The sequence below is a fragment of the Rissa tridactyla genome, chromosome 5, assembly GCF_028500815.1.
Source record: "Rissa tridactyla isolate bRisTri1 chromosome 5, bRisTri1.patW.cur.20221130, whole genome shotgun sequence".
In the NCBI taxonomy this organism is placed as follows: Eukaryota; Metazoa; Chordata; class Aves; order Charadriiformes; family Laridae; genus Rissa; species Rissa tridactyla.
In genome coordinates this window covers 25,839,686-25,849,941 of record NC_071470.1, presented here as the reverse complement: position 1 = coordinate 25,849,941, position 10,256 = coordinate 25,839,686, and the positions used below count along the sequence as shown (strand labels likewise).

Genomic DNA, 10,256 nt, shown 5'->3' with positions numbered 1-10,256 from the left:
TATAGACTGTATATTCTAGCAGCCACTAGAATTCAGAAAAAATTACTACAGCCATCTCAGACCACTAACCCAACCAAACTAGCAGTAAAAAACTAATTCATGAGAACAAATGCAACATTATGCAGTTTGGTATGGACATATGAACAAGTACTATTACAATTAAAAAGGAAGATAATGAGGTTTTTATTTAAGAGACACATACCTCATTTGTCTTTTGCATTTCTTTAGAATCTTCTTCAGATGGCTCATACTTCTTTTTGCATCCATCTTCAGCATGCCTGAAACAGGTATTTGGACAATTGAAAAAGGAAAATCAGTATCAGTCTAACATTAGTTTGTAAACTTTCTGCTTTTAAAGCTGAAGGAGAGAGAGAAATGCACATTACAAATATTGAAACAGAACACAGTCACACAAGTTTTGACTAGTCAATTTGTCCAAGCTTTTTTCTCTTGGAAAATTACATACACCAACTTCACAGATATCCTCTGGACATCCCTGCTTTACTACAGTCGTCCCTGTAAAATGGATAAGAAATCTCCTTGCCATAGAGAAAAATCCACTCTCCCCTTACTTAGGGGAAGAGAACTTTAAAGATACTGGTTTTATCTTACAGAAACTTGTCTCATTTAACCCGTACGTAGACAGGTATCTACACGTATACATACCTATGTAAAACATCAATTTAAAGACCAAGCCAAGCTGACTGACATATTAGATGCACAAACATCTAAAAGCTGTCCATCCTCATGCCTGTATTACCGTTCGTCATGTGAAAAGCCACATAAAAGCTGCTACTTCAGTCTGAGCTGCTGTATATTTAAGCAGCTGTAATTTCATTTTCTGCCTGAACTTCATGCTTCTTAGTAATAGAATTATGAGAATATTTTAAGAGGAAATTGTTAAAGTGGGTAAGGCTAACTGCAAAGGGAAGCAAACCTTTTCAATTTGCAAAACTGAATATTCAAAAGCTTTATTTCTTTTGACCAAATACATGAATACCTTGAATCTCTTTTTCTTTTTCTGCTCAAGGCTACTTTTTTTTCTAAAAATTTCTGTTCTTTAAGCACATCCTTAATGCTGGTACCAGTAGCTTTTGACTCAAGACTTCTTGATGAAGGTTCTTCTAAGTTCAAGCCACTTTTTCCTAAAATAATACACAAATGGTGAAACACATAAGCATGTCATCATATTACTGTTTCAGCTATTAACGTGACTGAAAGCAGTACAGAGAGTACTACAGTTTAGCAGAGAGTATTAGTTTATATAGGTATTTATTGTGTTAAAGCAATGTAATGATACATGAAAGACTATATGAAAAAATGAACACATCGAATTTTGTATAAATAACTTGCATTACAAGTTTTTCCTGTTACATCACTGTTGAAATGTTGCATTTTTGAGGGAAATGACTAGGGACTTATTACCAATATTTTATCTTGAATGTTTTTTTTCCAGAGAGAGAAAGTGAGAGAGGTGGGGGGTAATGTTATACTTCTCATACCTTTAGCATTTTGATTTCCAGTTTTCAGGGATTTTGTTTTTTCTGCAGCCTTCTGTTTACGTTTTTCTTCAAGTCTCTCTCTGTTAATTTGTCTTCTTAGGAGTCTCTCTTCTTTTTCTTTGGCCTGGAGATACAAAAACAAGGAAAACAATTTAACATTAGGTCAAAGAGTATTCTTTGACTACAAATGTATGTCTAAAACACAGAGAAAACAGAACATTGTAGCTTGAGGCAAACTATAAAACACACAGTCCTTAGAAATCATTATACGAGAGTTAATGGAATCCTCTAATACTTCTGTGAAGCGAAACTAGGTGAGTTCCAAAGAGTTCCATTGTTGCTTAACACTGCAGACTGAGACTATGAGAACTTCTCAAAGAATATATCTTCTTTTTATTTTATTTATATATAATATGTATATATAACATATAAATAGTGTATATATATTAGATATATAAAATTAAAAAAATAAATATATTTAGCCAAAAGAAAAGGATCTAAAAGCACTGCTGTTCTCTCTCGTGTGTGCTGATCCTTCTTCAATAGAATATAGTCTATTCTCATTGGCCACAGACATGCTACGAACTACCAATTTCATGGACAGCAATAACTACATTTGCAAAGAGATGATGTAATGAAGTAGCCTGCAGTAGTCAACACAAGCCCAAACTACACAAAACCACACTGAAGGCAGGCTGCGGGTAGACATGGGCTAATTTTTCTACCCAAATTGTCATTATATACTTTAAATCTACTGAAGAACAGTTTTTTCATATGTGCAGCAGTCCTCACTCTCCATATCAAATCACTCAGTTGAGAGAGAATCCACCTATTGCTGCGATTCTGCGAAGAAACGGCATGTAATTAGTAAATCCTCTGTCAACACCAAAAGACTATTCATTCTAGAGCGGGGGGAAAAAGGTGGCAAAGCGTGTCATTGCTTTCACCACCAGAAGACTTCAAACTATAACCACCAGAGTGCTTCCCTGGAGCGCAGATCATGAAATATTGGTGGAAGTTTGAAGGAGGGGCAGTTGTAACACAAGGGGGGCGGGGAAGAAAAATGAAGTGAGAAGAAACAGAAGACTCCCCCTCACAAACCACCACCAAACAAGAGGTAGAATCTCTGTGCTGAAAAGTTTAAGGAGCTAGAATGTGAGCATTAACAAAATTCACACTTACAATAGACTGGCGGCGTTGTTCTACAGTTCGTTCATCATCAGAATCACTGAAATATTTGGAGTACAGGAAAGGCTTACGAACATAAGCGTGACGAACAGGCTTGGCTTTCCCATCACTCAGCTCATTAGCATGAGGCTTTGTCTTACTTTGACTGCTTTTCTCCTCTTCATCTGAAGAAAGGTTAATGAAGCGTAGAGATATATTGATAAATTAGGGCAGTGCTTTCAAAGTAACTTTTGAGGAGTGAAAGACACTCAAAATGTATTAACAATCACTTATTCTAAAAACAAAAACAGTTAAAAAAATTAGATCCTTTAACAACAAAAAAAATCACTAGATTATGAAAACCTGAAAGGTATATTCATATGTTTGTGCACACCATTCAGCCAAAAAACTGCAATATACAAACCCCAAAATAAGCTGGGATACAACAACTGGGCTTACCCCCTTGCCTGTAATCACGTTGCCTTATTTACATATACTGTTAAGTAGTTAATACCAGATAAGAAGTCAGAATATAATTTATGTTATGTATTAAATTAAGCTTCTTCCCTAGATCAGAAAAATTTGTACAGTATTTGAGAATGTAAAAACTAGATAGGCTTACTGAAATATACACACAAAACACGTTGTTTATACTCATGTAAGTATTATTCAAGTAAAATTAAATAAACCTATTTCAATTTTAGGAGGGTTATTAGAAATACAGCAAAAACATTTGTGCTCCATACTGTACAAATAATTTGTAACCCTGAAATATACTTAAGGCTTGTTTTCATTTCACAAATATTTAGTCAGAACTGAATGCAATCTGTCATGTGTAAAGGTAAAACCAAAGCCAGAGAATATGCAAGTAATTCAGTGCTTCTAAATAATATGCCTAGAGCAGAAAAGATTAAGTTCACAGCATATTAGAGACAACATATTCAGGTACTAAGGCACTCCGTATTATGAAGTGGAAAGTCTTATTAACTGCAAAAGCCACATATCCGCAGAAAACAGAGTCTGAGGTCTGCTCTGGACAAGGAGAGCACAAATAGGTAACCCAGTCAGTGAAAAGATTTGGTGTTTGCAAACCCTTAAAGCTGCATCCATTCCTGTTCCTCCTACTGTGGCCAGGTAGAATTGGGAAATCCCTGCAATCCTAAAGCTCTAAGACTGACCTGATCTGCAGAGTCAGCTACAACCACTACCATGGGGTCACAAATAAAGCACTCCAGTGTTAAACCAAATTCATTGCAGAAGGGAGGGGCAAAAAACCCATAGGAAAGTGACACATTCATCACCATTAAGTTTTTTGTCGGCTACGAAATACGGTAGTACAAATAAGATTTACAATGTTTAGAGTGTATGAAGCTATTAAAAACAATATTCAAAGTATGTCCACTACTTGTCTTTTGTAATTGCACAAATACTATCCATTCCACATTCAGACTCCTTCTCGTAACTAAGTACAATAAAACACACCTCAAAGCCTCCAATTTATAATATGATGCACTCAACGAAAGCATTGCACATTCTTTCTTTCTACTTAACAATCTAATTATTTTACCATCTGATGTGATCTCCCCCTCTTCAGTACTGTCAGAAATTACAGGCTCCTCTTCACTCTCCTCTTCAAAGGAAGAAAGGTCACTGGTGTGGACAGAGCTGACAGTGATGTCACTGAGTACATCCATATCTGAATCTACTGACGTATTTTCTTGCAAAGGAAAAAACAGAAAGAAAGGGCTGTAATGCAGCACACTGTATTTGAGAAACTTTTCTTATCAAAATGATGATTTTTCCACTGAAAACAAAATTATCTTAAGAACAAGAAATAGGGAAAAAAAATCATAACGCCTTAAAGAAACGTTCTTAGGCTGACTGTGGTTTATTCAAAACAAAATTCACCCTGGGGTACAAATAGAAACTTAGAAACTTTAAACGAACACTGGAATCGTTGAGAGAACTTGCCAGAGTAAGGCAGATGACCAATCACACACTTGAGGAGTCAAAGCTCATCCGATTCCTAATGTGAGTACCTCAATTAAGGGAGATGAACCAAGACCTAGCGGTGGCTAGCTAGACAAATTTACCAGAACTAGCAAAGAAGCTACATTCCAAATACAATTCAAATTCACCTCTTAAATATGCTTAACCGCCCCCCACTACCCCATATCCATATTTTAAGGAAGAGCGTTGTCCACACCATACCTTCTTTAGTTTCTTTAGTGCTTTCAGTTGGTCTGTGTTTATTGCTATTTTTTTCTGGAACTAACTGTTTCACTGGTTCCGACTCTCTTGCTTGTTTTTCTTCTTTTGACTTTGTAGAATCATCACTTTTCTTTGAATGGTCAGACTTTTTGTCAAGTTTTTCCTTCTTTTCTTTTCTTCTTTCACCTTTTTCACTGCTGTCTGGTTTCTTGTCACATTTATCTAATAATTTATTCTTTTGATCTTCACTTTCCTGTTGAATTTCTTTACTTGTTTCTTTACTTGTAAAAGTCAAATTATTTGTATCCTTTGCTGAATTTTTTATTTCTTCACTTTGGCAGGGAAGCTCATTTAAATCTTCACACTTTGCAAATGTTTCAGACCCTTCTCCAGGAAGATCACAAACTGCTCTCTCTCTGTCTGGCAAGTCCTCCACGTTTCTCTCTCTCTCTGTGCTACCATCCACACTCTGCTGAGATGAGAGTCTTTTTGCAACTCTGTCATTGTTTTTGGGATTTGAGTTCTCTGTTGAAGCCCTGGCAGCACTTGCTTCTTGATTAAGAGAAGTTATTGTTTCCAAAATGGACATTGCATCACTAGCTACATTGCCACTAGGAGCTGTAGCAGAGACACCTTGAACAGTAAGAAAGAAAATAGTTCACCTTAGTTTCCGTAATTCTGTTCAGACAGAATTTTAAGCAAGTGAAAGGAAAAAGAATAATTATTTAAAATAAGTAAAAACTGAAAGGTTTGATTGATTTAGCATCTAGAGATTTTGGTTTAAAGAGAGAAAAAAAAAAAAAAAAGGAACAAGAAGTTGCATTCCTGCAGTGATTGTAATCAGATTACCAGAGATTCATTTTACTGTGACATACTACTGTTCCTGAAATCAGCTAAAAAAACCCCAGGGGTTGTCTATGGGAAGGATGTTCTCAACACAATCCTTGAGCAACTTTACCATTTGGATGATGACTCTGGCAAAGCACAATATAAAACACTGTAGTTGAAAGTCTGTATTTTGTACCTCTGGTATCTCCATAAATGACACAGAAAATGGACTCAGCATATTAATTGTGTAACAACAAGACTATAAGAAATACCCTGTCACTTTTCCATCTCCTTAGAAGCAACTTTGAAGATGGATGGGAAAGAGTTAACTGGACTAGCACTAAGAACTGCAGCTGGCTTGTTAACCCATGTACTTTAAAGGAAGTGGGCCTCACAGGAAAAGGGCTAGGATTTAAATAAAGGGTCTGGTTACAAATAGATGGACTGCTGTGGAGTCTCTTAGAAAGGGAAAGAATGGACAATTACCTGTAGGAGTGTTTACAAGCTGATACCAGGCAACATAAATGAAAATCATAAAGCAAAAGAGCTGTGTTTATAAACAAACTAAAGATTGGCTGATTTACAGCAGAACTTAAGTTCCTGAGAGGACCTTAGCCATTCACATTTTATGGCACACAGCAACTGCATGAAGTCAGCTGTCTCATAGATAATTTTTTCCCCGATCTACCAACGCATAAAAAAAACATGGATCATTCTCTTACAGCTATGTCTTATCTGATCCTATAATACGTAGATAGCCAAACCCCGAGACCAACTTTTTTCCCCTGTAGTAAACTGATCCCTTCTAATCTCAAGTGGAAGTGACCAAGTGACATGGTGGTACATGAAGACATCGCTCTTGCCTTCTACCTTTATACATACAGTAAGAGACACGTATTATGGTATGCTGCCTGGCGCTCAGCTTGTTAATACTGATGCTAACAATCTTGTGCTGGCAGCAAACCTAGTGAGTGTTTCCTCTCTCTTGATAAACAAACTTTTGTTAACAGACTGCTCAGAGAAATGGCAGAGTACCTTGCACTGTAACAGAAGCATCTGTTTTCTCCTCACTTGGAGCTGTACTGGGGCCTGCCTCCTCTTTGTGATTCAATGTGGCTAAAAATTCATGGACAGCTTTTTCCACCTGAGGTCTGAATGTGTGGTTGATCTTTGGGTCCACAACCTGAGAAATAATTCTGTCAATTCCAGATTCCAACATTCCAGACCTGAAACAAAGTTACATGAATACGTAATAAGAAAAATTACTTTTCAAGAATATCTTAATGAAATATGCTCATTTAGATGTCACGTAAACACTCTTAAGAGCCTCCAAGGAAGCATTAACATTTTCTGAGCATCACTTCAGGTATGTGTTTAGCCAGCTGCCTGTATTTCAACAGCTCCGAACACCTTATGAACTCAGAAAAAAAAATAGAGAAAAAAAGCAATCCAACTGCATGGAATCAGCAGAACAAACAGCCTGTTATATCACTACTGGTCAGCTTAGAAATGTTATCTAACTGTCAAAGCGACATTTGTGGAAAAGAATTAAGAAGTAACCTGATGTTATCAATTCCCATGGCATAAAACAGACAAATTATAGATGGCACGAGGGAAAACTACTAGACCAGTTATTATCACTCAAAGTTCCCCAATACAGTGTGACACCTCAAAGTTCTGCAGCTTTATAGAACACACCTAATCTTCAGTAAAATAAAAAAAAAAAGTAAGAGAGAGCTTCGTACCTCTGGGTTCTCTCTAGATTCCTGTAATCTTTTGTGGAACATATATTGCCTCTTGTCTTCATTGTTTCTTTAAAAAGAACCAAAACCCCCCAAACAACAATCGTTCCCCTCCCCCCCAAACAAAACAGCTCCTCAGTACCAGTTATCAATGGCATCACTACAGCATAACTGAGTAAGTTTGTTCCCAAATCCCTTGTTTGAATCAAATCAGTGACCAAACTCATGCTACTTTGAAGAAATTTCCTAATGTTTCTTATGACTCTAATTTTTTAGAAGAAAAACTAGAGGAACCCTCATGAAATAACATAACATCGGGTAAGCGTCTGACATCATTTCAACATAACAGCAGCTCTGAAAAACCTCTTCTCTGTCTAGCTAGATTTACATCCAGCTTTTTGTTTTGTGAGCTTAGCTTTGTACTTCACCGAGCCTAGTTTGTCAAACCCTTTTAATTTTACTTAATTGAAAACTTGATGATAATAGCAAAGATAGACTTTAGCTACAGTTTTACATCCCAAGCCAGAAACAAGCTTTCTACCCCTGCATCAACTTGGATCAGAAGAAATAATATATGCAGTCTAATTCTGACTAATACTGATGTTGAGTTGCTATCTGAAATAATATCACATTTTAAATGGTAAAAAAAAAAAAAAAAAAGCTTCTTCAGAAATTTCTGTGAAGAAAGCACACACTTGACAACTGACCTAGAGCCCCTGTCACCTCTCAGGGTACGTGAGCACGTTCGCTGTCACTTACTTGAGAACCTGCTGCCTAATGTTATTTCTCAGCTGGTTCTTGTTGAGATGAGGACTCCAGGTATGAGTTGCCAAATGATTGGAAACAAAGTTGTCAACGCGCTGCCTCAAATTCTGGTAGGCGGGCTAGAAAGCAACAACAGAGAGGTTGGACGGGAGGGTTTGGATAAGCCGTCAGCCTCCCGGAGGCCGGGCTGGAGGCACCGGGAGCCCGTCGGACCCCACCAACCCAGGGAAGGCGCCGCCGCTCCCTGGCGGCGACGGCAGCGTGTTCAACACGCCCGTATAGCTGGGAGCACTCCCCCAAACCCGCCGTGTCTCCACCGCCGGCCGGCCCACGCTCCCCCCTGCAGACGGGCACTCCAGCTTCGCCCCCGGGGCCGCCGAGCGCAGCCCGGCTTCCGCGGGCCCGGCCGCAGCCCCGCACGGGCCCAGGCGGCCGCTCCCCCAGCGCCGAGCGCCGGGCGCACTCCGCCGCCACCCCCGGGCCGGGCCCGGCCCGGCCTGCCCCCGACCTGCCGGAGCACCAGGAGGAACCCGCCGGCGGGGCGCCCGGACTCCCCCCTCAACCGCCGGGGCGCCGGGCCCGTCCGCCCCCACCTTGGTGTCCACGTCGGCCAGGCAGTCGCGGCGGAACTGGTCGAAGAGCCCCTGGCTCTTGAGGTGGTTGACGATCATGGAGACCAGCTCGGGCTCGGCCGCGCCGCCCCCCACGGCCGCCCCGGCCCCCGGCAGCGGCGGTGGCTGCTGAGGGGGCGGCGGCGGGGGCGGCGGCGGCGGGGGCTGCGGCTGGGGGTTGCTGGCCATGGGGGCGGCGCGGGGCGGCCTGCGCGGGGCGCGGCTGCCGGCTCTGCCGGCCGGAGCCCGCGACGGGGCTGGTTACCGAGCAGCGGCGGTGGCGGCAGACCTGACCCCGGAAGCGAAAGGGAACGGAGGGAGGAAGCGGCGGGCGACGGGAAGGGAAAGGAAGCAGGGGGGACGCCGCCGCTGCCGAGAGCGGCGCCATCGGCGCGAGGCGAGCACTGGCGGCGCGGCGCGCAGCCGCCGCGGGCCCTTTAAGGAGACGGCGGGGGGCGGGGCCGCTCGCGGCCCGCGCCTGTGGGGCCCCGAACCGGCGGCGGCGGGGAGGGGGGCGGCGGGGAGCGGGGAAGGCGGCGGCCGCGGCGGCCCTCAGCCCCCGCCCGCCTCGCCGGTTTCCCCCCCCAACCGGCCCCCGCATCGGTCGGCGGCGGTGCGGGGCGGTGCGCTGCGGGCAGGGCGGTGTGGGGGGTGCCCCGCCGCGCCGTCCGCCCGGCGCCGCGCTGCTGCCGCCGCCGCCGCACTGCCCGGCGGTGCCCCCGCCGCCCCGCCCTCGCGCCCCGCCCCGCCCCTTCCTGCGCTGGCCGCCATCATGGTGGGGGCAGCGCCGCGCGCTTCCTCCCTGGGGCGGCGGGAGGGCGGGGTCTCCGCGCGGGGCGGGGCGGGGCGGCAGCGCGCGGGGCGGGGGTGAGGGAGCCGGGGGCGGGGGGTGACTCCCCTCAGGGCGGCCGGTCGCTGTTACCGGTCGCTGGTCGCTGTTACCGGCCGCTGAAGGCCGCGTCCCCCCGGCCCTCCCTCCTCTGCTTCGGGGGAGGTGCCTGCCGCCACCCCAAGGCTGGCGGAAGGCCTAGGTCGTTACGTGGGGTCCTGTGTGTTGCCTCGGGCTCTCCGTGAGAGGCCTGGGTTGAAGCAGCGGGGTGATGATGCTGAAAATAACTTGAGTTTTAAGCGTGTTTCCTTTAGATTTCAATGTATTCCCACGTGCTTTTCTAATACAAGTGTTTTCAGGCCGTGTCTTGTTTGGCTCTTAGTAGATTAATCCCTTCCTTCATTTATCCCAGTGTTAACTGTCACAACTATTTAATATGCCACCCTGAAGTCTCCTCAGCAGCTCTTCTGAGTACCTTCCCTGCCGGCTGGTCATTCCCAGGCTGACCTGTTACGACTAAAACAGGACCTCAGAGGCAGTAAGCAAAAAAAAATCTGGAAAAAGATAAATTAATTTCATTATAGTTGGGACAATAAGTGAG

At 43.5% G+C, this 10,256-nt stretch overlaps 1 protein-coding gene across 3 annotated transcripts in view; it reads right to left on the bottom strand.

The window, feature by feature from the left end:
- Window positions 1–9,252, bottom strand: part of BOD1L1 (biorientation of chromosomes in cell division 1 like 1) — a 37,099-nt gene extending 27,847 nt beyond the window's left edge. The window contains exons 1-9 of one of the 3 annotated variants that reach the window (XR_008466540.1): window positions 8,809–9,252; window positions 8,210–8,334; window positions 6,744–6,934; window positions 4,881–5,513; window positions 4,237–4,386; window positions 2,685–2,854; window positions 1,503–1,626; window positions 1,001–1,145; window positions 203–278 (exon numbers count right to left, since the gene is read on the bottom strand). Coding sequence is in view for 1 of the 3 variants with exons in the window: in XM_054202249.1 (XP_054058224.1) it covers window positions 203–278; window positions 1,001–1,145; window positions 1,503–1,626; window positions 2,685–2,854; window positions 4,237–4,386; window positions 4,881–5,513; window positions 6,744–6,934; window positions 8,210–8,334; window positions 8,809–9,015 (1,821 nt within the window). In the remaining 2 variants the exon portion in view is untranslated. The remainder of the gene's footprint in view (window positions 1–202; window positions 279–1,000; window positions 1,146–1,502; window positions 1,627–2,684; window positions 2,855–4,236; window positions 4,387–4,880; window positions 5,514–6,743; window positions 6,935–8,209; window positions 8,335–8,808) is intronic. The other 2 variants (XR_008466539.1, XM_054202249.1) reach the window with 2 other exon arrangements.
- Window positions 9,253–10,256: the final 1,004 nt, after the last annotated feature.